Consider the following 26,720-nt stretch of genomic DNA (forward strand, 5'->3'; position numbering starts at 1 on the left):
CTGCCACTGTTCCTCAACAGTACAGAATAATGTAGGTGTAGAGGAGACAGTGTAATGCTGACCTGTCACTGTTCCTCAACAGTACAGAATAATGTAGGTGTAGAGGAGACAGTGTAATGCTGACCTGTCACTGTTCCTCAACAGTACAGAATAATGTAGGTGTAGAGGAGACAGTGTAATGCTGACCTGTCACTGTTCCTCAACAGTACAGAATAATGTAGGTGTAGAGGAGACAGTGTAATGCTGACCTGCCACTGTTCCTCAACAGTACAGAATAATGTAGGTGTAGAGGAGACAGTGTAATGCTGACCTGCCACTGTTCCTCAACAGTACAGAATAATGTAGGTGTAGAGGAGACAGTGTAATGCTGACCTGTCACTGTTCCTCAACAGTATAGAATAATGTAGGTGTAGAGGAGACAGTGTAATGCTGACCTGCCACTGTTCCTCAACAGTACAGAATAATGTAGGTGTAGAGGAGACAGTGTAATGCTGACCTGTCACTGTTCCTCAACAGTACAGAATAATGTAGGTGTAGAGGAGACAGTGTAATGCTGACCTGTCACTGTTCCTCAACAGTACAGAATAATGTAGGTGTAGAGGAGACAGTGTAATGCTGACCTGTCACTGTTCCTCAACAGTACAGAATAATGTAGGTGTAGAGGAGACAGTGTAATGCTGACCTGCCACTGTTCCTCAACAGTACAGAATAATGTAGGTGTAGAGGAGACAGTGTAATGCTGACCTGTCACTGTTCCTCAACAGTACAGAATAATGTAGGTGTAGAGGAGACAGTGTAATGCTGACCTGCCACTGTTCCTCAACAGTACAGAATAATGTAGGTGTAGAGGAGACAGTGTAATGCTGACCTGCCACTGTTCCTCAACAGTACAGAATAATGTAGGTGTAGAGGAGACAGTGTAATGCTGACCTGTCACTGTTCCTCAACAGTACAGAATAATGTAGGTGTAGAGGAGACAGTGTAATGCTGACCTGTCACTGTTCCTCAACAGTACAGAATAATGTAGGTGTAGAGGAGACAGTGTAATGCTGACCTGCCACTGTTCCTCAACAGTACAGAATAATGTAGGTGTAGAGGAGACAGTGTAATGCTGACCTGCCACTGTTCCTCAACAGTACAGAATAATGTAGGTGTAGAGGAGACAGTGTAATGCTGACCTGTCACTGTTCCTCAACAGTACAGAATAATGTAGGTGTAGAGGAGACAGTGTAATGCTGACCTGTCACTGTTCCTCAACAGTACAGAATAATGTAGGTGTAGAGGAGACAGTGTAATGCTGACCTGTCACTGTTCCTCAACAGTACAGAATAATGTAGGTGTAGAGGAGACAGTGTAATGCTGACCTGTCACTGTTCCTCAACAGTACAGAATAATGTAGGTGTAGAGGAGACAGTGTAATGCTGACCTGCCACTGTTCCTCAACAGTACAGAATAATGTAGGTGTAGAGGAGACAGTGTAATGCTGACCTGCCACTGTTCCTCAACAGTACAGAATAATGTAGGTGTAGAGGAGACAGTGTAATGCTGACCTGCCACTGTTCCTCAACAGTACAGAATAATGTAGGTGTAGAGGAGACAGTGTAATGCTGACCTGTCACTGTTCCTCAACAGTACAGAATAATGTAGGTGTAGAGGAGACAGTGTAATGCTGACCTGTCACTGTTCCTCAACAGTACAGAATAATGTAGGTGTAGAGGAGACAGTGTAATGCTGACCTGTCACTGTTCCTCAACAGTACAGAATAATGTAGGTGTAGAGGAGACAGTGTAATGCTGACCTGCCACTGTTCCTCAACAGTACAGAATAATGTAGGTGTAGAGGAGACAGTGTAATGCTGACCTGCCACTGTTCCTCAACAGTACAGAATAATGTAGGTGTAGAGGAGACAGTGTAATGCTGACCTGTCACTGTTCCTCAACAGTACAGAATAATGTAGGTGTAGAGGAGACAGTGTAATGCTGACCTGCCACTGTTCCTCAACAGTACAGAATAATGTAGGTGTAGAGGAGACAGTGTAATGCTGACCTGTCACTGTTCCTCAACAGTACAGAATAATGTAGGTGTAGAGGAGACAGTGTAATGCTGACCTGCCACTGTTCCTCAACAGTACAGAATAATGTAGGTGTAGAGGAGACAGTGTAATGCTGACCTGCCACTGTTCCTCAACAGTACAGAATAATGTAGGTGTAGAGGAGACAGTGTAATGCTGACCTGTCACTGTTCCTCAACAGTACAGAATAATGTAGGTGTAGAGGAGACAGTGTAATGCTGACCTGTCACTGTTCCTCAACAGTACAGAATAATGTAGGTGTAGAGGAGACAGTGTAATGCTGACCTGCCACTGTTCCTCAACAGTACAGAATAATGTAGGTGTAGAGGAGACAGTGTAATGCTGACCTGCCACTGTTCCTCAACAGTACAGAATAATGTAGGTGTAGAGGAGACAGTGTAATGCTGACCTGTCACTGTTCCTCAACAGTACAGAATAATGTAGGTGTAGAGGAGACAGTGTAATGCTGACCTGTCACTGTTCCTCAACAGTACAGAATAATGTAGGTGTAGAGGAGACAGTGTAATGCTGACCTGTCACTGTTCCTCAACAGTACAGAATAATGTAGGTGTAGAGGAGACAGTGTAATGCTGACCTGTCACTGTTCCTCAACAGTACAGAATAATGTAGGTGTAGAGGAGACAGTGTAATGCTGACCTGCCACTGTTCCTCAACAGTACAGAATAATGTAGGTGTAGAGGAGACAGTGTAATGCTGACCTGCCACTGTTCCTCAACAGTACAGAATAATGTAGGTGTAGAGGAGACAGTGTAATGCTGACCTGTCACTGTTCCTCAACAGTACAGAATAATGTAGGTGTAGAGGAGACAGTGTAATGCTGACCTGTCACTGTTCCTCAACAGTACAGAATAATGTAGGTGTAGAGGAGACAGTGTAATGCTGACCTGTCACTGTTCCTCAACAGTACAGAATAATGTAGGTGTAGAGGAGACAGTGTAATGCTGACCTGCCACTGTTCCTCAACAGTACAGAATAATGTAGGTGTAGAGGAGACAGTGTAATGCTGACCTGTCACTGTTCCTCAACAGTACAGAATAATGTAGGTGTAGAGGAGACAGTGTAATGCTGACCTGTCACTGTTCCTCAACAGTACAGAATAATGTAGGTGTAGAGGAGACAGTGTAATGCTGACCTGTCACTGTTCCTCAACAGTACAGAATAATGTAGGTGTAGAGGAGTAGCAGTACCTGTCCCAACACACTAGAGCATCATTCCCTGTTATAGCGGTACCTGTCCCAACACACTAGAGCATCATTCCCTGTTATAGCAGTACCTGTCCCAACACACTAGAGCATCATTCCCTGTTATAGCAGTACCTGTCCCAACACACTAGAGCATCATTCCCTGTTATAGCAGTACCTGTCCCAACACACTAGAGCATCATTCCCTGTTATAGCAGTACCTGCCCCCCCCCCCCCCAAAAAAAAAAAAAAAAAGGTTTTAAAAAAATGTATGAAATGTATGCATTCACTACTGTAAGTCGCTCTGGATAAGAGCGTCTGCTAAATGACTTAAAAATGTAAAATGTTGTTTTACAGTGTGTCCATAATAGTCTATATAATCAAGTAATCTTCCACCTAACAAATTGTCCTTTTTGTCAGATTCTCCCTATGTGTCCATCATGTACATACCGTAGATGTCAAACTATGTAATTATCACCCAGCTGACATCTGATGCATTATGCCATTCTGTCAGATTATACAGGATGTATTGTCTGACCTGAGAAACGGTGGTCTTTACAAGTCCCTGTCTTCCTCCACTCCAATCAGTTTATACAGTAACGAGCAGCATATTTCTCCCACTGTGTGTGTAACTGTCTAACGATCAACACATCTCATTAAGCCTGTGTACTGGTTCTACTCACTGTATCCACAACCATTATGACATCATCATCATCTGTTGTCAGGGAAGCTGTTTGCTCAGCAGAGCACAGTGATGCTTGTTAGTTCATCCCGGGTGATATTATCCCGGGTGATATCTGCAGTGACCTGTTGGCTTATTGGTTTTTATTGGTTCTGCTGGAGTGAAGACATTCCCTTGACTGAATTTAAACAGATCGTTTGGTCCCTCTCCCCTGACTGAATTGAAACAGATCATTTGGTCCCTCTCCCCTGACTGAATTTAAACAGATCGTTTGGTCCCTCTCCCCTGACTGAATTTAAACAGATCGTTTGGTCCCTCTCCCCTGACTGAATTGAAACATCTCATTTGGTCCCTCTCCCCTGACTGAATTTAAACAGATCGTTTGGTCCCTCTCCCCTGACTGAATTTAAACAGATCGTTTGGTCCCTCTCCCCTGACTGAATTTAAACAGATCGTTTGGTCCCTCTCCCCTGACTGAATTTAAACAGATCGTTTGGTCCCTCTCCCCTGACTGAATTTAAACAGATCGTTTGGTCCCTCTCCCCTGACTGAATTTAAACAGATCGTTTGGTCCCTCTCCCCTGACTGAATTTAAACAGATCGTTTGGTCCCTCTCCCCTGACTGAATTTAAACAGATCGTTTGGTCCCTCTCCCTGACTGAATTTAAACAGATCGTTTGGTCCCTCTCCCCTGACTGAATTTAAACAGATCGTTTGGTCCCTCTCCCCTGACTGAATTTAAACAGATCGTTTGGTCCCTCTCCCCTGACTGAATTTAAACAGATCGTTTGGTCCCTCTCCCCTGACTGAATTTAAACAGATCGTTTGGTCCCTGTCCCCTGACTGAATTTAAACAGATCGTTTGGTCCCTCTCCCTGACTGAATTTAAACAGATCGTTTGGTCCCTCTCCCTGACTGAATCTAAACAGATCGTTTGGTCCCTCTCCCTGACTGAATTTAAACAGATCGTTTGGTCCCTCTCCCCTGACTGAATTTAAACAGATCGTTTGGTCCCTCTCCCCTGACTGAATTTAAACAGATCGTTTGGTCCCTCTCCCCTGACTGAATTTAAACAGATCGTTTGGTCCCTCTCCCCTGACTGAATTTAAACAGATCGTTTGGTCCCTCTCCCCTGACTGAATTGAAACAGATCGTTTGGTCCCTCTCCCCTGACTGAATTTAAACAGATCGTTTGGTCCCTCTCCCCTGACTGAATTGAAACAGATCGTTTGGTCCCTCTCCCCTGACTGAATTTAAACAGATAATTTGGTCCCTCTCCCCTGACTGAATTTAAACAGATCGTTTGGTCCCTCTCCCCTGACTGAATTGAAACAGATCGTTTGGTCCCTCTCCCCTGACTGAATTTAAACAGATCGTTTGGTCCCTCTCCCCTGACTGAATTTAAACAGATCGTTTGGTCCCTCTCCCCTGACTGAATTTAAACAGATCGTTTGGTCCCTCTCCCATGACTGTCCATTATTGAGTTGGGGCTGAACATAGTTCTAATAATTTGTACACTGCAAATTAACCACAACTCAAAAAGAGATTGTATTTGAAAATAACAATAATTTATTTCCTTGATTACACTGAGACAAGATGACATTTCTATTTTTTATTTGCGAGAATACTTAGAAACAGATTTCCTCAATTAAACTCATTTTATCTTAATTCCTATAGATTTTACAGTCTTTTTTTTTACCCAAAACTAACTGAATTGGCCAATGTAGGAGTACATTCCCATGGCTTCGTCCCAAGTGGCACAGACAGCCAGCTGAGTCTGGAATGTTGTCTCTATTGGCCATTCTGGGTCAGACAAGACTCACTTCCTGTTGCCCACTTTATAGGTGTCAAGTTGTGTATGGTTCACACTGCAGCTCGTTGCCCAAACTTGAAAAAGGCCTCTTTAAGGACTGAAGGACGCAAGGGACAACTCAATTTTCTTCTGACTTCTTTTATTTATTTAGTCAGTTAGTTCGTTTTTTAGTTAGCTAGTTAATTAGGTTGATCATCTTTAAAGGCAAAACACACAAAGAAATATACATTACTTCAAGTAAGGTCATTTCAAATTAAATATATAATTAAATAAATAAATATATAATCTCAATATTATCTAAATTATACTATATACTAAATTAGACAATTGGTCTCAATTCTCAACACAAATAAACACCTAACTGATGTCCATGTGCCAACCGGTTGAGTCTCCAGAATCCTAAATGAGCTGAATGTGTATGAATGAGAGTCTCCTCTTCCGTGAAGGACTTCCAGTGAAATGCTTTTTCACCAAACATTTCACCACCTGCTATCACAAAGATGCACCAGTATATATGTTCCCCAGGGAAACACAAGCTAATGATGGGTTCCACAATGCATACACTCTTTCACCCCCTGCTGGTGTTTTATCTTTGAAATCAGTTGAAAATGTGAAACCCTTGAATATGAATACCTGTCTTTTGACGCAACAATAGGGAATAGTGTCCTTTCAGGATTCTGCTCATGTTCCTGGGCCATCTGTACCACTGCTCTCTCTGGCACTCTGTTAGCATCATAATGGAGATAGCTGATCTGTCTGGCACTCTGTTAGCATCATAATGGAGATAGCTGCTCTGTCTGGCACTCTGTTAGCATCATAATGGAGATGGCTGATCTGTCTGGCACTCTGTTAGCATCATAATGGAGATAGCTGCTCTGTCTGGCACTCTGTTAGCATCATAATGGAGATAGCTGCTCTGTCTGGCACTCTGTTAGCATCGTAATGGAGATAGCTGCTCTGTCTGGCACTCTGTTAGCATCATAAGGGAGATAGCTGCTCTGTCTGGCACTCTGTTAGCATCATAATGGAGATGGCTGATCTGTCTGGCACTCTGTTAGCATCATAATGGAGATAGCTGCTCTGTCTGGCAGTCTGTTAGCATCATAATGGAGATAGCTGCTCTGTCTGGCACTCTGTTAGCATCATAAGGGAGATAGCTGCTCTGTCTGGCACTCTGTTAGCATCATAATGGAGATGGCTGATCTGTCTGGCACTCTGTTAGCATCATAATGGAGATAGCTGCTCTGTCTGGCACTCTGTTAGCATCGTAATGGAGATAGCTGCTCTGTCTGGCACTCTGTTAGCATCATAAGGGAGATAGCATCCATCCAACACAGCAACTACATAACACAGCAACCACATAACACAGTCGCAGTACATAACACAGCAACTACATAACACAGCAACTACATAACACAGCAACTACATAACACAGAAACTACATAACACAGTCATAGTACATAACACAGCAACTACATAACACAGTCATTGTGCATAACACAGCAACTACATAACACAGTCATAGTACATAACACAGTCGTAGTACATAACACAGTCGTAGTACATAACACAGTCATAGTACATAACACAGTCATAGGACTCTGCTGTCCTAGCTTCAGGGGGAAGATGGACATGGACTGCTGTCCTAGCTTCAGGGGGAAGATGGACAGGGACTCTGCTGTCCTAGCTTCAGGGGGAAGATGGACAGGGACTCTGCTGTCCTAGCTTCAGGGGGAAGATGGACATGGACTGCTGTCCTAGCTTCAGGGGGAAGATGGACAGGGACTCTGCTGTCCTAGCTTCAGGGGGAAGATGGACAGGGACTCTGCTGTCCTAGCTTCAGGGGGAAGATGGACAGGGACACTGCTGTCCTAGCTTCAGGGGGGAAGATGGACAGGGACTCTGCTGTCCTAGCTTCAGGGGGAAGATAGACAGGGACTCTGCTGTCCTAGCTTCAGGGGGAAGATGGACAGGGACTCTGCTGTCCTAGCTTCAGGGGGAAGATGGACAGGGACTCTGCTGTCCTAGCTTCAGGGGGAAGATGGACAGGGACTCTGCTGGCCTAGCTTCAGGGGGAAGATGGACAGGGACTCTGCTGTCCTAGCTTCAGGGGGAAGATGGACAGGGACTCTGCTGTCCTAGCTTCAGGGGGAAGATGGACAGGGACTCTGCTGTCCTAGCTTCAGGGGGAAGATGGACAGGGACTCTGCTGCCCTAGCTTCAGGGGGAAGCTCATTCCACCGTCGGAGTGCCAGGACCGAGAAGGGCTGGTGTTGAATAACAGCATGTATTTTGATTAATACATTTTTTTCCCATCTTTTTCTGATTATATGCACAGATGTCTGTGCCAGAAGATTTTCTGCTGTGCATATTTACTGGTTGAATTTAATATTTCCATAATTCGTATTATGGTAATTTCGTATTACCATATATCACTCCAGCAATGAATGGGATCTTTCCTCTAGTGATCCCTTAAAGCTCAGGACCTGTATTCATACATCTCAGACTGCTGATCTGGGATCAGTGTTTTAGCTCATAAAGAGGGAATCTTTCCTCTAGTGATCCCTTACAGCTCAGGACCTGTATTCATACATCTCAGACTGCTGATCTGGGATCAGTGTTTGAGCTCATAAAGAGGGGATCTTTCCTCTAGTGATCCCTTACAGCTCAGGACCTGTATTCATACATCTCAGAGTGCTGATCTGGGATCAGTGTTTTAGCTCATAAAAAGGGGTGGAGCTGAACCTGGACCACAACTCTTATTCTGAGATATTTTTTTTATCAAATCAAGTTTATTCGTCACACGCCCAGGTTTCTACAGTAGGTGTAGAGGAGACAGTGTAATGCTGACCTGTCAATGTTCCTCAACAGTACAGAATAATGTAGGTGTAGAGGAGACAGTGTAATGCTGACCTGTCACTGTTCTTCAACAGTACAGAATAATGTAGGTGTAGAGGAGACAGTGTAATGCTGACCTGTCACTGTTCCTCAACAGTACAGAATAATGTAGGTGTAGAGGAGACAGTGTAATGCTGACCTGTCACTGTTCCTCAACAGTACAGAATAATGTAGGTGTAGAGGAGACAGTGTAATGCTGACCTGCCACTGTTCCTCAACAGTACAGAATAATGTAGGTGTAGAGGAGACAGTGTAATGCTGACCTGCCACTGTTCCTCAACAGTACAGAATAATGTAGGTGTAGAGGAGACAGTGTAATGCTGACCTGTCACTGTTCCTCAACAGTACAGAATAATGTAGGTGTAGAGGAGACAGTGTAATGCTGACCTGTCACTGTTCCTCAACAGTACAGAATAATGTAGGTGTAGAGGAGACAGTGTAATGCTGACCTGCCACTGTTCCTCAACAGTACAGAATAATGTAGGTGTAGAGGAGACAGTGTAATGCTGACCTGTCACTGTTCCTCAACAGTACAGAATAATGTAGGTGTAGAGGAGACAGTGTAATGCTGACCTGCCACTGTTCCTCAACAGTACAGAATAATGTAGGTGTAGAGGAGACAGTGTAATGCTGACCTGCCACTGTTCCTCAACAGTACAGAATAATGTAGGTGTAGAGGAGACAGTGTAATGCTGACCTGTCACTGTTCCTCAACAGTACAGAATAATGTAGGTGTAGAGGAGACAGTGTAATGCTGACCTGCCACTGTTCCTCAACAGTACAGAATAATGTAGGTGTAGAGGAGACAGTGTAATGCTGACCTGTCACTGTTCCTCAACAGTACAGAATAATGTAGGTGTAGAGGAGACAGTGTAATGCTGACCTGCCACTGTTCCTCAACAGTACAGAATAATGTAGGTGTAGAGGAGACAGTGTAATGCTGACCTGTCACTGTTCCTCAACAGTACAGAATAATGTAGGTGTAGAGGAGACAGTGTAATGCTGACCTGTCACTGTTCCTCAACAGTACAGAATAATGTAGGTGTAGAGGAGACAGTGTAATGCTGACCTGCCACTGTTCCTCAACAGTACAGAATATTGTAGGTGTAGAGGAGACAGTGTAATGCTGACTGAATGTGATGTGTGGGAGCCGAGCAGCATTAGTTGTGGTTTCGGGGGATTTCATCACTGGTTATTTGCACATATCAGATTTGGGAGAAGACGGTGCTTAAAGTGCTTGGCCTCGTGCTTGCTGCGTGTCCCCATGTGGATGGGAAGTGGGGGGAAGTGGGGGGGTTTGGCTGAGAGGTACCTTTTACAAGGGTAAAGACTTAGTTTTTTCCAGAACTCTCAATTTCTAACATGTACAGTATGAACACAGAAGTTAATCATGCAGCTGATCAAATTACTTCTGGTTTTACTTCTGGGTTAACAGAGATAATACATTGATGAATGTAACCAAACCTTTTTTTTGTGCATTAAGGTTGTAACCATGGTATTTTCCTGTGTTAGCCTTGCAGGTTACGTGGAAGCCCTGGCCTGTCGTTGTGGGTTGGTGGGCCCAGACCTGAACCCCAAACAGGCTGACATGTGGCAGACAAGAGTTAGCACCCACAGTGTGAGTCTCTGTCTGATCTCTGAGAGGAGTACACACTGTCTGTCTGTCTGTCTGTCTGTCTGTCTGTCTGTCTGTCTGTCTGTCTGTCTGTCTGTCTGTCTGTCTGTCTGTCTGTCTGTCTGTCTGTCTGTCTGTCTGTCTGTCTGTCTGTCTGTCTGTCTGTCTGTCTGTCTGTCTGTCTGTCTGGTCTGTCTGTCTGTCTGTCTCTCTGTGTCTCTCTCTCTCTGTGTCTCTGTGTCTCTCTGTCTCTCTCTGTGTCTCTCTGTGTCTCTCTGTCTCTCTCTCTCTGTCAGTCCTCTCTGTGTTGCTTACTTAGTGGATCTGATTGAATAGAGCCCTAAATCAGTCAGAAGTGTCCTACAGACTATGCTTTTGGTTGTGCAGCCATTTCACTGAAGACAGTATTTTATTTGTTAATCCAGCAGTCAGGCTAATAAAAAATACAAATAAACATTCCTTCACAGTCTCTACAGTTTTTATTGGCCAAGAGTTGCGTGCAGGTTACGTACTTGTAGCACTGCATATTAAGGGATTAGTGTTAGTATTAGTATTAGTGTTAGTATTACTATTAGTATTAGTGGTAGTATTACTATTAGTATTAGTGGTAGTATTACTATTAGTATTAGTGGTAGTATTAGTATTACTATTAGTGTTAGTATTACTATTAGTATTACTATAAGTGTTAGTATTAGTGTTAGTATTAGTGTTAGTATTAGTATTAGTGGTAGTATTACTATTAGTGTTAGTATTACTATTAGTATTATTGGTAGTATTAGTATTACTATTAGTGTTAGTATTAGTATTACTATTAGTATTAGTGTTAGTATTACTATTAGTGTTAGTGTTAGTATTAGTAGTAATATTACTATTAGTATTACTATTAGTATTAATATTACTATTAGTATTAGTATTAGTATTAATATTACTATTAGTATTAGTGGTAGTATTAGTATTAGTATTAGTATTACTATTAGTATTAGTGGTAGTATTACTATTAGTATTAGTATTACTATTACTATTAGTATTACTATTAGTATTAGTATTAATATTACTATTAGTATTAGTATGAGGCATCAGAGTAGTAATGGGACGTTGTTTCTTGTTTTGTCTTCAGGGTAAAGCCATCGGAGTTGCCATCGGCTGCATCTTAGGGATGTTCCCGCTACTCTTCTTCAAAGATGAGAAGAAGAAGAAAGAGGCGGAAAGGGAGGGTAAAGATGGATCACTAACCTCCATCTCCACTGACAGCAGCAGCAGCAATTGAGACAACTTGACAGAAAGACTTACCTTCTCCGGAAGAGAGAGGACTTGGACTACCGCTACTTCACAACCTAACTACTGCATAATGAATAACCTCAATCTGTTTCTCCAGACAGACTGACCTTCCTAGGTAAACTAGATTACTAACACTACAGTGTAGGAAGCATGACTATTGATGTCAATTGTTGATGTCAATGTCTTAAATAGTTCCTCCTGCAACATTCAAAAGCAGTATGACGAAAAACAAGAACAACATTGATAAATACAAATGGACCACTCTTCCAACCATGTTTTCTGCTGCTTCTTTGGTTTTGGGGTTTTTGAGTTGGTGCAACTTTTATTTTTTGAGTTTGGTGTAACTTAGTCCTAATCAGTTAGCGGTGGCCAGGATGGATTCCTGGTGGACTACACTCAATTCAGTTCAATTGAACTTCAATATCCCTCAAGGGGGATATTCCTGCAACATCTGGAGTAAGTAATCAACATGCTGTGGGCTATTGTCTCTTTAGATTAGATGACAGTGTGAGGAGAGGACAAGGCCAGCTGCTATAGCTAGATAACACATTTACAGAAACTATTCAGTCTTCAGTTAGTATACTGGGGTTGGACCTTTCCTACTGGATTTCATTCCACCTTACTTTCCACTAGCGCTGCACTACACAGCTGAAATATAACACGGTTCTTATAGCAGCTTCTTCTAACGCTGACTTCAAGTCACCCAGAAATCATTCTGTGCTACATGTATTTGTATTTGAAAGTATCCATCCCTTTGTTTTGGAGGATTTGGTCTTTGAGTTTGAGTTGAGGAATTTGAGTAACTCTAAGGAGCCTGTGTAACTTGGGAGAGTTTTATATTAGTTGTCACTTTTAGATGTTTGGGACAGTGTACCCCCCAGAGACCCAGGCTTCACTCAGTCAACGAGACCAGATTTGGAAGGATGGTCCCATGAGACTAGGGTTGTATGGATACCAGGGGTCAGATTTGGAAGGATGGTCCCATGAGACTAGGGTTGTATGCATACCAGGGGTCAGATTTGGAAGGATGGTCCCATGAGACTAGGGTTGTATGGATACCAGGGGTCAGATTTGGAAGGATGGTCCCATGAGACTAGGGTTGTATGGATACCAGGGGTCAGATTTGGAAGGATGGTCCCATGAGACTAGGGTTGTATGCATACCAGGGGTCAGATTTGGAAGGATGGTCCCATGAGACTAGGGTTGTATGGATACCAGGGGTCAGATTTGGAAGGATGGTCCCATGAGACTAGGGTTGTATGGATACCAGGAGTCAGATTTGGAAGGATGGTCCCATGAGACTAGGGTTGTATGGATACCAGGGGTCAGATTTGGAAGGATGGTCCCATGAGACTAGGGTTGTATGGATACCAGGGGTCAGATTTGGAAGGATGGTCCCATGAGACTAGGGTTGTATGGATACCAGGGGTCAGATTTGGAAGGATGGTCCCATGAGACTAGGGTTGTATGGATACCAGGGGTCAGATTTGGAAGGATGGTCCCATGAGACTAGGGTTGTATGGATACCAGGGGTCAGATTTGGAAGGATGGTCCCATGAGACTAGCGTAGTATGGATACCAGGAGTAAGGGGTGTCACTCATTCCATGGCCCAGTGTCAGCTGTTTTTTTTAAGAACAATGAAGACCTAGACAACCAGGTGAGAGGAGTTCTTAACCAATTAAAACCTAGACAACCAGGTGAGGGGAGTTCCTAACTAACCAATTAAGACCTAGACAACCAGGTGAGAGGAGTTCATAACTAACCAATGAAGACCTAGACAAGCAGGTGAGGGGAGTTCCTAACTAATCAATGAAGACCTAGACAACCAGGTGAAGAGGGGAGTTCCTAACTAACCAATGAAGACCTAGACAACCAGGTGAGAGGAGTTCCTAACTAACCAATGAAGACCTAGACAAGCAGGTGAGGGGAGTTCCTAACTAACCAATGAAGATCTAGACAACCAGGTGAGAGGAGTTCATAACTAACCAATGAAGACCCAGACAACCAGGTGAGGAGGGGAGTTCCTAACTAATCAGTGACCTTACTTGATCAATCAAGTACAAACGAGGAGCAAAAACCCGCAGACACTCGGCCCATAGACATAGAATGAGTCTGACCACGGTGGTATAGGTGGACAGCTGTAGTTTTATTGAGTGCAGGGCACATAATCCTACCACCAGAGGGCGTTGTGGAGCCAACTCACCCAAGCATGACTGTCTGTGTGCATTATCCACATGGCTTGGCCATTGGTTGTGGAAACTCTCGTCTTCACATGCATACGCCTGTAATCTGGTCTCTTATCTGGGTATTGAGCAGTATATGGAAAGCAAGCCTACTCACAGCCTCTAGAACTCTGTTGATATCAAATACACTAGGCTTCCCCATCTAGAACTCTGTTGATATCATATACACTAGGCTCCCCCATCTAGAACTCTGTTGATATCATATACACTAGGCTTCCCCATCTAGAACTCTGTTGATATCATATACACTAGTCTTCCCATTCTAGAACTCTGTTGATATCATATATACTAGGCTCCCCCATCTAGAACTCTGTTGATATCAAATACACTAGGCTTCCCCATCTAGAACTCTGTTGATATCATATACACTAGGCTTCCCCATCTAGAACTCTGTTGATATCATATACACTAGGCTTCCCCATCTAGAACTCTGTTGATATCATATACACTAGTCTTCCCATTCTAGAACTCTGTTGATATCATATATACTAGGCTCCCCCATCTAGAACTCTGTTGATATCATATACACTAGGCTTCCCCATCTAGAACTCTGTTGATATCATATACACTAGGCTTCCCCATCTAGAACTCTGTTGATATCATATACACTAGGCTTCCCCTTCTAGAACTCTGTTGATATCATATACACTAGACTTCCCCATCTAGAACTCTGTTGAGTTGCAGTACAGTCCCAGTAACCTCCACTAGCAGTACAGTCCCAGTAACCTCCACTAACAGTACAGTCCCAGTAACCTCCACTAACAGTACAGTCCCAGTAACCTCCACTAGCAGTACAGTCCCAGTAACCTCCACTAACAGTACAGTCCCAGTAACCTCCACTAACAGTACAGTCCCAGTAACCTCCACTAACAGTACAGTCCCAGTAACGTCCACTAACAGTACAGTCCCAGTAACCTCCACTAACAGTACAGTCCCAGTAACCTCCACTAACAGTACAGTCCCAGTAACCTCCACTAACAGTACAGTCCCAGTAACCTCCACTAACAGTACAGTCCCAGTAACCTCCACTAACAGTACAGTCCCAGTAACCTCCACTAGCAGTACAGTCCCAGTAACCTCCACTAACAGTACAGTCCCAGTAACCTCCACTAACAGTACAGTCCCAGTAACCTCCACTAGCAGTACAGTCCCAGTAACCTCCACTAGCAGTACAGTCCCAGTAACCTCCACTAGCAGTACAGTCCCAGTAACCTCCACTAGCAGTACAGTCCCAGTAACCTCCACTAACAGTACAGTCCCAGTAACCTCCACTAACAGTACAGTCCCAGTAACCTCCACTAACAGTACAGTCCCAGTAACCTCCACTAACAGTACAGTCCCAGTAACCTCCACTAACAGTACAGTCCCAGTAACCTCCACTAGCAGTACAGTCACAGTAACCTCCACTAGCAGTACAGTCCCAGTTATCTCCACTAACAGTACAGTCCCATTAACCTCGACTAGCAGTACAGTCCCAGTAACCTCCACTAGCAGTACAGTCCCAGTAACCTCCACTAGCAGTACAGTCCCAGTAACCTCCACTAGCAGTACAGTCCCAGTAACCTCCACTAACAGTACAGTCCCAGTAACCTCCACTAACAGTACAGTCCCAGTAACCTCCACTAACAGTACAGTCCCAGTAACCTCCACTAGCAGTACAGTCCCAGTAACCTCCACTAACAGTACAGTCCCAGTAACCTCCACTAACAGTACAGTCCCAGTAACCTCCACTAACAGTACAGTCCCAGTAACCTCCACTAGCAGTACAGTCCCAGTAACCTCCACTAGCAGTACAGTCCCAGTAACCTCCACTAACAGTACAGTCCCAGTAACCTCCACTAGCAGTACAGTCCCAGTAACCTCCACTAGCAGTACAGTCCCAGTAACCTCCACTAGCAGTACAGTCCCAGTAACCTCCACTAGCAGTACAGTCCCAGTAACCTCCACTAACAGTACAGTCCCAGTAACCTCCACTAACAGTACAGTCCCAGTAACCTCCACTAACAGTACAGTCCCAGTAACCTCCACTAGCAGTACAGTCCCAGTAACCTCCACTAGCAGTACAGTCCCAGTAACCTCCACTAACAGTACAGTCCCAGTAACCTCCACTAGCAGTACAGTCCCAGTAACCTCCACTAGCAGTACAGTCCCAGTAACCTCCACTAACAGTACAGTCCCAGTAACCTCCACTAGCAGTACAGTCCCAGTAACCTCCACTAGCAGTACAGTCCCAGTAACCTCCACTAGCAGTACAGTCCCAGTAACCTCCACTAACAGTACAGTCCCAGTAACCTCCACTAGCAGTACAGTCCCAGTAACCTCCACTAGCAGTACAGTCCCAGTAACCTCCACTAACAGTACAGTCCCAGTAACCTCCACTAGCAGTACAGTCCCAGTAACCTCCACTAGCAGTACAGTCCCAGTAACCTCCACTAACAGTACAGTCCCAGTAACCTCCACTAACAGTACAGTCCCAGTAACCTCCACTAACAGTACAGTCCCAGTAACCTCCACTAGCAGTACAGTCCCAGTAACCTCCACTAGCAGTACAGTCCCAGTAACCTCCACTAACAGTACAGTCCCAGTAACCTCCACTAGCAGTACAGTCCCAGTAACCTCCACTAGCAGTACAGTCCCAGTAACCTCCACTAACAGTACAGTCCCAGTAACCTCCACTAACAGTACAGTCCCAGTAACCTCCACTAGCAGTACAGTCCCAGTAACCTCCACTAGCAGTACAGTCCCAGTAACCTCCACTAGCAGTACAGTCCCAGTAACCTCCACTAGCAGTACAGTCCCAGTAACCTCCACTAACAGTACAGTCCCAGTAACCTCCACTAGCAGTACAGTCCCAGTAACCTCCACTAGCAGTACAGTCCCAGTAACCTCCACTAGCAGTACAGTCCCCGTAACCTCCACTAGCAGTACAGTCCCAGTAACCTCCACTAACAGTACAGTCCCAGTAACCTCCACTAGCAGTACAGTCCCAGTAACCTCCACTAACAGTACAGTCCCAGTAACCTCCACTAGCAGTACAGTCCCAGTAACCTCCACTAACAGTACAGTCCCAGTAACCTCCACTAGCAGTACAGTCCCAGTAACCTCCACTAGCAGTACAGTCCCAGTAACCTCCACTAACAGTACAGTCCCAGTAACCTCCACTAACAGTACAGTCCCAGTAACCTCCACTAGCAGTACAGTCCCAGTAACCTCCACTAACAGTACAGTCCCAGTAACCTCCACTAACAGTACAGGTTCATCATCTGCCTGCCTTTATATCTATGGGTTTGTCCCAAATGGCACCCTTTTCCCTAAATAGCGCACTACTTTTTTCCAGAGCCCTATGGTGATTCATATTGATGCCTCATTCATTCACACTGAGGTTCCCTTATCTTCTGTCTGTTACGTTCTCTCTCTCTCTCTCACTCTCTCTCTCTCTCTCTCTCTCTCTCTCTCTCTCTCTCTCTCTCTCTCTCTGTTTCTCTCTCTCTGTCTCTCTCTCTCTCTGTTTCTCTCTCTCTCTGTTTCTCTCTCTCTCTCTCTGTTTCTCTCTCTCTGTTTCTCTCTCTGTGTTTCTCTCTCTCTGTCTCTCTCTCTCTGTTTCTCTCTCTCTGTTTCTCTCTCTCTGTCAGCCTCCTTCAGTGATTATTAAAGCAGTTGTATTCTGAGACAGACGGTATACTACCTTTGGGAACAGATTGTTTTAGAGGTACTGTGTGAGATGAGAGAGGGAGGGAGAGGGAGGGAGAGAGAGGGAGAGAGAGAGGAGAGAGAGAGAGAGAAAAGGAGACAGAGACAGACAGAGAGAGACCATGAGAAGACCTATAAATTAGAAGGAAAATAAACGCACACCTATTAAGGCGAGGTGCTGGCTAGCGGAGTAGAAAACTGGAAAATAAGGGAGAGCCGCACACCCTAGGAGCTCAGATGCAAAAATGTAATGTCCAACGTTTCCACAGCCAAGCTGATACCCTGATGAAGACAGCTTGGCTGATGAAGACAGCATGGCTGTCGAAACGTTGGATATTACATTTTTGCATCTGAGCTCCTAGGGTTATTTTCAAGACCTATAATTTAGCCACAGAGGATCAATAGCTTCTGTTTTTAATTGCCTAGCTGTGGATTGTAGCTCAATAACAAGAGGTATCCTATAGTCGGGAACGTGCGGCAAATCTGTCAGTGGGAAAAACAGCACGCAGACAAAAACAGGCCTTTCGCAATATTTCAAATACAATCGAATACAATGGCTCCTGCTGAAAACACTCTGCTGTAGGCTGCCAACATATTAGATCAACTTCCAAATATTGTTTTACAAAAGAGAGAGAGAGAGAAGCTTTTGGCACGAGCCCATCGACCATCACCAGCCAGTGAGCTGTGCATCATGGGGGGTGAGTCAGTGAAACTGGAAGGCATTATTAGGACTGTCATTTCCTCCTCCTATTGTAACCTACAACATGTCTCCACACACCGAGGCCTGGGCTAGTGATGGATTCAAGACACGGAGGTTTTTATTCATCTCAGATTCTCATTTTGTCAGTGTCAAAGTAGCCTGCCGTTTCCATCATTTGTGCTGTATAAAAAAAAATATTCTGTCAAAGTCTCCAGTCATGTAAATAGATGTAATGTAATGCATTTATAAAAGGCCAACATCTTCCCCAGACCCTTGGCTACTAAAAATGTTCCCCATGTGTGCAACTTGTGTAAGTGCCTCTACTCTACTGCTATATGCCACAACGCAAATGTGATGATATGCATTAAATGCTTTATTATAAAGGTGATTTCTCTCTCTCCTGCGTTCTGCTACCTCAGAACTCCCCAGGACAACCCCCTCTAGCACTCACTTTTTTTGTTCTGGCGCCTCCCAATATACAAATTAAGCACTGGTCTGAAGATATTATTAAAAATGTAAAAGAAAGTTATTCTTGTGATTTTGAAGGAAACTGTTAAGCACAAAGATCTCATTAGGAAGGAAGGAAGCGTTGTATTTATCTAATCCCTTTGTGTTTGGTCATTCTTAATGAGTTTCAACTCAACAAAGGACTGATTATCATTCTAGTTTCTGTAGAAGAAAACAAACTCAGTTATTGTAACACTATGATGCAGAACTGAGCATTAAAATGTGGTTTTTGCTTTAAATGACATTTTATATTGGCATGATTTGGATTGTATTTATTTTATACAGATGTTATTATGATGTTCGATCCTACAGAGCGATTGAAGGGTCTGTGTTAAGTAGGAAAAGGTATTCAGTAATGATTTATTTTGTTACATTGTGAGGCAGATTGACCCTGAAATGCTGAATATATCCTTTGCATGTACTGTAGAATGAAGAAGCTGTACCTGTTACACTGTCACAAACAACCTCCTCCATTTTGGACTTTCAGAATACGGAAAACATCTTCTCCCATCATTCCAATGGAAATGCTCTGTTTTATTTTGGGGATAACTCGATAACGCCATAGCTGCATGCTAATCATGAAACTAATTGATCATTTTAATTGTTAGGCTGAGTGAAACGTTGGACTTTTAGTAAATCTGTAAATACAACAGTAGAGCACATAACAACAGGTTTATTTGGGGGGGACTAAGTCACTTCATTGTTTAGTAGCAATAAACATCTTCAAACTCCCTATTTGGTGTAGTAACATGGCAGTGCCTCTGTATTCTACACAGTGAACATGTCAACCTTTTTGTTCAGATGAGTGATTTCATCATTAGATGTGACTGTTCTTACTTAATGTTCTACGTTGGGCTTCATAACAGAACCACTGTTATCCTTTTTTTGGAATGTGCTGGTTGACAATAATCAATGTTGCATTTCTACAAGCAATTCACCAAAACACATTTTATTTTTTGTATTTATGTTTTTATGAACTTTACTAGCTTTACTGTAAAACCATTATCCACGTTATGTTTGGGAGATCTGTTTGGGAGATCTGTTTGTGCTTCAGCCATAATGGCACGAAATATCGATAGTCAGAGGAGTAGGCTAAAGAACACACAGATCTGGGACCTGGCTATAAACAAACACATCGTCTGCGCTCCAAATGGCAGCCTATTCCTTATTTAGTACACTACTTAAGAGACCTCGGGGCCACGGTCAAAGGTAAGTAGCCTTGCACAAGCCCAAACGGCTCATAGAACCAGGCGCCAATCTCCTGTTACTGTAGTGAGGCAGCTTGATGTACCAGGACACCCCCTGGACAGGACACTAGTCTATATCCTGTTCCTGTAGTGAGACAGCTTGATTTACCAGTACACCCCCTGGACAGGACACTAGTCTATCTGCTGTTACTGTAGTGAGGCAGCTTGATGTACCAGTACACCCCCTGGACAGGACACTAGTCTATCTCCTGTTACTGTAGTGAGACAGCTTGATGTACCAGTACACCCCCTGGACAGGACACTAGTCTATCTCCTGTTTCTGTAGTGAGACAGCTTGATGTACCAGTACACCCCCTGGACAGGACACTAGTCTATCGCAGGGTCTTACCCCCAATCTAGCTCCTTAATGCTGAGGGCCAAGCAGAGACTCATTGGGTTCCATTTTTACAGTCTTTGGTGTGACTCAGCCGGCGATGGAATTCCCAACCTTCCAATCTCAGGGCGGACACTCTACCCACTAGGCCACTGAGTTGGTCAAACGTCATATACTGTAAATGGAAAAGGGTGCCATTTGGGATACACTCCTCCTCCTCTTCCTCCTCTTCCTCAATAACTACCTACAGACTGTACTACAGGATGCTGCTGTCTGATAGACACAGCACACAACCCATTCCTCAAGGACCATCTCAGTAGAGATATCTCTGATACAGACACAACCCATTCCTCTACGACCATCTCAGTAGAGATATCTCTGATACAGACACAACCCATTCCTCTACGACCATCTCAGTAGAGATATCTCTGATACAGACACAACCCATTCCTCTACGACCATCTCAGTAGAGATATCTCTGATACAGACACAACCCATTCCTCTACGACCATCTCAGTAGAGACATCTCTGATACAGACACAACCCATTCCTCTACGACCATCTCAGTAGAGACATCTCTGATACAGACACAACCCATTCCTCTACGACCATCTCAGTAGAGACATCTCTGTCTGATACAGACACAACCCATTCCTCTAGGACCATCTCAGTAGAGACATCTACCCATGTTATAATCATGAGGTTATCCATGTATTATAATCTGTTTATGTAAAAAGAAGATATTACAGACACATGCAATCTATTGTAATTTACATCTATAGACACACATGCAATCTATTGTAATTTACATCTACAGACACACATGCAATCTATTGTAATTTACATCTACAGACACACATGCAATCTATTGTAATTTACATCTACAGACACACATGCAATCTATTGTAATTTACATCTACAGACACACATGCAATCTATTGTAATTTACATCTACAGACACACATGCAATCTATTGTAATTTAAATCCTGAGGTTGAAAGTGTAAATGAAGAACGTCCAATACAATGACAGTGTTTCTCTGTGTTGTCATTTTGTCTTTTTTATCTTTTAACTTCCATCTATTTGGTGCATGACTGTCTGCTTGGCCAGTCTCCTCGTGACTGTCTGCTTAGCCAGTCTCCTCGTGACTGTCTGCTTAGCCAGTCTCCTCGTGACTGTCTGCTTGGCCAGTCTCCTACTGACTGTCTGCTTGGCCAGTCTCCTCGTGACTGTCTGCTTGGCCAGCCTCCTACTGACTGTCTGCTTGGCCAGTCTCCTCCTGACTCTCTGCTTGGCCAGTCTCCTCCTGACTGTCTGCTTGGCCAGTCTCCTCGTGACTGTCTGCTTGGCCAGTCTCCTCGTGACTGTCTGCTTGGCCAGTCTCCTCCTGACTCTCTGCTTGGCCAGTCTCCTCATGACTGTCTGCTTGGCCAGTCTCCTCGTGACTGTCTCCTTGGCCAGTCTCCTCGTGACAATCTGCTTGGCCAGTCTCCTCCTGACTCTCTGCTTGGCCAGTCTCCTCATGACTGTCTGCTTGGCCAGTCTCCTCGTGACTGTCTGCTTGGCCAGTCTCCTCGTGACTGTCTCCTTGGCCAGTCTCCTCGTGACAATCTGCTTGGCCAGTCTCCTCCTGACTGTCTGCTTGGCCAGTCTCCTCGTGACTATCTGCTTGGCCAGTCTCCTCATGACTGTCTGCTTGGCCAGTCTCCTACTGACTGTCTGCTTGGCCAGTCTCCTACTGACTGTCTGCTTGGCCAGTCTCCTCGTGACTGTCTGCTTGGCCAGTCTCCTCGTGACTGTCTGCTTGGCCAGTCTCATCCTGACTGTCTGCTTGGCCAGTCTCCTCGTGACTGTCTGCTTGGCCAGTCTCCTCCTGACTCTCTGCTTGGCCAGTCTCCTCGTGACTGTCTGCTTGGCCAGTCTCCTGACTCCTGACTGTCTGCTTGGCCAGTCTCCTCCTGACTGTCTCCTTGGCCAGTCTCCTCATGACTGTCTGCTTGGCCAGTCTCCTCATGTCTGTCTGCTTGGCCAGTCTCCTCGTGACTGTCTGCTTGGCCAGTCTCCTCGTGACTGTCTGCTTGGCCAGTCTCCTCCTGACTGTCTGCTTGGCCAGTCTCCTCCTGACTGTCTCCTTGGACAGTCTCCTCATGACTGTCTGCTTGGCCAGTCTCCTCATGTCTGTCTGCTTGGCCAGTCTCCTCGTGACTGTCTGCTTGGCCAGTCTCCTCGTGACTGTCTGCTTGGCCAGTCTCCTCCTGACTGTCTGCTTGGCCAGTCTCCTACTGACTGTCTGCTTGGCCAGTCTCCTCCTGACTGTCTGCTTGGCCAGTCTCCTCGTGACTGTCTGCTTGGCCAGTCTCCTCGTGACTGTCTGCTTGGCCAGTCTCCTCGTGACTGTCCGCTTGGCCAGTCTCCTGACTCCTGACTGTCTGCTTGGCCAGTCTCCTCCTGACTGTCTCCTTGGACAGTCTCCTCATGACTGTCTGCTTGGCCAGTCTCCTCATGTCTGTCTGCTGGGCCAGTCTCCTCGTGACTGTCTGCTTGGCCAGTCTCCTCGTGACTGTCTGCTTGGCCAGTCTCCTCCTGACTGTCTGCTTGGCCAGTCTCCTCCTAACTGTCTGCTTGGCCAGTCTCCTCCTAACTGTCTGCTTGACCAGTCTCCTCGTGACTGTCTGCTTGGCCAGTCTCCTCGTGACTGTCTGCTTGGCCAGTCTCCTCGTGACTGTCTGCTTGGCCAGTCTCCTACTGACTGTCTGCTTGGCCAGTCTCCTCATGACTGTCTGCTTGACCAGTCTCCTCATGACTGTCTGCTTGGCCAGTCTCCTCATGACTGTCTGCTTGGCCAGTCTCCTCGTGACTGTCTGCTTGGCCAGTCTCCTCGTGACTGTCTGCTTGGCCAGTCTCCTCATGACTGTCTGCTTGGCCAGTCTCCTCATGACTGTCTGCTTGACCAGTCTCCTCATGACTGTCTGCTTGGCCAGTCTCCTCGTGACTGTCTGCTTGGCCAGTCTCCTCGTGACTGTCTGCTTGGCCAGTCTCCTCGTGACTGTCTGCTTGGCCAGTCTCCTCCTGACTGTCTGCTTGGCCAGTCTCCTACTGACTGTCTGCTTGGCCAGTCTCCTCGTGACTGTCTGCTTGGCCAGTCTCCTCATGACTGTCTGCTTGGCCAGTCTCCTCGTGACTGTCTGCTTGGCCAGTCTCCTCCTGACTGTCTGCTTGGCCAGTCTCCTCCTGACTGTCTGCTTGGCCAGTCTCCTCGTGACTGTCTGCTTGGCCAGTCTCCTCCTGACTGTCTGCTTGGCCAGTCTCCTCCTAACTGTCTGCTTGGCCAGTCTCCTCCTAACTGTCTGCTTGACCAGTCTCCTCGTGACTGTCTGCTTGGCCAGTCTCCTACTGACTGTCTGCTTGGCCAGTCTCCTCATGACTGTCTGCTTGACCAGTCTCCTCATGACTGTCTGCTTGGCCAGTCTCCTCATGACTGTCTGCTTGGCCAGTCTCCTCGTGACTGTCTGCTTGGCCAGTCTCCTCGTGACTGTCTGCTTGGCCAGTCTCCTCATGACTGTCTGCTTGGCCAGTCTCCTCATGACTGTCTGCTTGACCAGTCTCCTCATGACTGTCTGCTTGGCCAGTCTCCTCATGACTGTCTGCTTGACCAGTCTCCTCATGACTGTCTGCTTGGCCAGTCTCCTCGTGACTGTCTGCTTGGCCAGTCTCCTCGTGACTGTCTGCTTGGCCAGTCTCCTCGTGACTGTCTGCTTGGCCAGTCTCCTCCTGACTGTCTGCTTGGCCAGTCTCCTACTGACTGTCTGCTTGGCCAGTCTCCTCGTGACTGTCTGCTTGGCCAGTCTCCTCATGACTGTCTGCTTGGCCAGTCTCCTCGTGACTGTCTGCTTGGCCAGTCTCCTCCTGACTGTCTGCTTGGCCAGTCTCCTCCTGACTGTCTGCTTGGCCAGTCTCCTCGTGACTGTCTGCTTGGCCAGTCTCCTCCTGACTGTCTGCTTGGCCAGTCTCCTCCTAACTGTCTGCTTGACCAGTCTCCTCGTGACTGTCTGCTTGGCCAGTCTCCTCGTGACTGTCTGCTTGGCCAGTCTCCTCGTGACTGTCTGCTTGGCCAGTCTCCTCCTGACTTTCTGCTTGGCCAGTCTCCTACTGACTGTCTGCTTGGCCAGTCTCATCGTGACTGTCTGCTTGGCCAGTCTCCTCGTGACTGTCTGCTTGGCCAGTCTCCTCCTGACTGTCTGCTTGGCCAGTCTCCTCCTAACTGTCTGCTTGGCCAGTCTCCTCCTAACTGTCTGCTTGACCAGTCTCCTCGTGACTGTCTGCTTGGCCAGTCTCCTCGTGACTGTCTGCTTGGCCAGTCTCCTCGTGACTGTCTGCTTGGCCAGTCTCCTCGTGACTGTCTGCTTGGCCAGTCTCCTCGTGACTGTCTGCTTGACCAGTCTCCTCGTGACTGTCTGCTTGGCCAGTCTCCTCGTGACTGTCTGCTTGGCCAGTCTCCTCCTGACTTTCTGCTTGGCCAGTCTCCTACTGACTGTCTGCTTGGCCAGTCTCATCGTGACTGTCTGCTTGGCCAATCTCCTCATGACTGTCTGCTTGGCCAGTCTCCTCGTGACTGTCTGCTTGGCCAGTCTCCTCCTGACTGTCTGCTTGGCCAGTCTCCTCCTGACTGTCTGCTTGGCCAGTCTCCTCGTGACTGTCTGCTTGGCCAGTCTCCTCGTGACTGTCTGCTTGGCCAGTCTCCTCGTGACTGTCTGCTTGGCCAGTCTCCTCGTGACTGTCTGCTTGGCCAGTCTCCTCCTGACTGTCTGCTTGGCCAGTCTCCTACTGACTGTCTGCTTGGCCAGTCTCCTCGTGACTGTCTGCTTGGCCAGTCTCCTCGTGACTGTCTGCTTGGCCAGTCTCCTCCTGACTGTCTGCTTGGCCAGTCTCCTCCTGACTGTCTGCTTGGCCAGTCTCCTCGTGACTGTCTGCTTGGCCAGTCTCCTCCTGACTGTCTGCTTGGCCAGTCTCCTACTGACTGTCTGCTTGGCCAGTCTCCTCGTGACTGTCTGCTTGGCCAGTCTCCTCATGACTGTCTGCTTGGCCAGTCTCCTCGTGACTGTCTGCTTGGCCAGTCTCCTCCTGACTGTCTGCTTGGCCAGTCTCCTCCTGACTGTCTGCTTGGCCAGTCTCCTCGTGACTGTCTGCTTGGCCAGTCTCCTCCTGACTGTCTGCTTGGCCAGTCTCCTCCTAACTGTCTGCTTGACCAGTCTCCTCGTGACTGTCTGCTTGGCCAGTCTCCTCGTGACTGTCTGCTTGGCCAGTCTCCTCGTGACTGTCTGCTTGGCCAGTCTCCTCCTGACTTTCTGCTTGGCCAGTCTCCTACTGACTGTCTGCTTGGCCAGTCTCATCGTGACTGTCTGCTTGGCCAGTCTCCTCGTGACTGTCTGCTTGGCCAGTCTCCTCCTGACTGTCTGCTTGGCCAGTCTCCTCCTAACTGTCTGCTTGGCCAGTCTCCTCCTAACTGTCTGCTTGACCAGTCTCCTCGTGACTGTCTGCTTGGCCAGTCTCCTCGTGACTGTCTGCTTGGCCAGTCTCCTCGTGACTGTCTGCTTGGCCAGTCTCCTCGTGACTGTCTGCTTGGCCAGTCTCCTCGTGACTGTCTGCTTGACCAGTCTCCTCGTGACTGTCTGCTTGGCCAGTCTCCTCGTGACTGTCTGCTTGGCCAGTCTCCTCCTGACTTTCTGCTTGGCCAGTCTCCTACTGACTGTCTGCTTGGCCAGTCTCATCGTGACTGTCTGCTTGGCCAATCTCCTCATGACTGTCTGCTTGGCCAGTCTCCTCGTGACTGTCTGCTTGGCCAGTCTCCTCCTGACTGTCTGCTTGGCCAGTCTCCTCCTGACTGTCTGCTTGGCCAGTCTCCTCGTGACTGTCTGCTTGGCCAGTCTCCTCGTGACTGTCTGCTTGGCCAGTCTCCTCGTGACTGTCTGCTTGGCCAGTCTCCTCGTGACTGTCTGCTTGGCCAGTCTCCTCCTGACTGTCTGCTTGGCCAGTCTCCTACTGACTGTCTGCTTGGCCAGTCTCCTCGTGACTGTCTGCTTGGCCAGTCTCCTCGTGACTGTCTGCTTGGCCAGTCTCCTCCTGACTGTCTGCTTGGCCAGTCTCCTCCTGACTGTCTGCTTGGCCAGTCTCCTCGTGACTGTCTGCTTGGCCAGTCTCCTCGTGACTGTCTGCTTGGCCAGTCTCCTCCTGACTGTCTGCTTGGCCAGTCTCCTCGTGACTGTCTGCTTGGCCAGTCTCCTCAGACAACTCTCTCCATACTTTCACCTGATCTAGAATTGCTCCAGAGGAGCAGCAGTCATAACAGACTAAACAGTATGAATCAGTCTCTCTATGTTCCTAGTGGCTCGGCGAGTCATCTTCAAAGTAGGTCAAAGGCATTGTCTATGACTACTGCGTAT

At 46.4% G+C, this 26,720-nt stretch overlaps 1 protein-coding gene across 1 annotated transcript in view; it reads left to right on the forward strand.

The window, feature by feature from the left end:
• The window catches only part of LOC123743219 (transmembrane protein 65), a 101,655-nt gene extending 87,192 nt beyond the window's left edge, over positions 1–14,463 (forward strand). The window contains exons 7-8 of the mRNA XM_082975975.1: positions 10,179–10,284; positions 11,399–14,463. Of these exons, the coding sequence (XP_082832101.1) occupies positions 10,179–10,284; positions 11,399–11,548 (256 nt within the window). The 3' untranslated portion in view covers positions 11,549–14,463. The remainder of the gene's footprint in view (positions 1–10,178; positions 10,285–11,398) is intronic.
• Positions 14,464–26,720: the final 12,257 nt, after the last annotated feature.

This window comes from Salmo salar, chromosome 05 (assembly GCF_965601325.2).
Source record: "Salmo salar chromosome 05, fSalSal1, whole genome shotgun sequence".
NCBI classification, from domain to species: domain Eukaryota; kingdom Metazoa; phylum Chordata; class Actinopteri; order Salmoniformes; family Salmonidae; genus Salmo; species Salmo salar.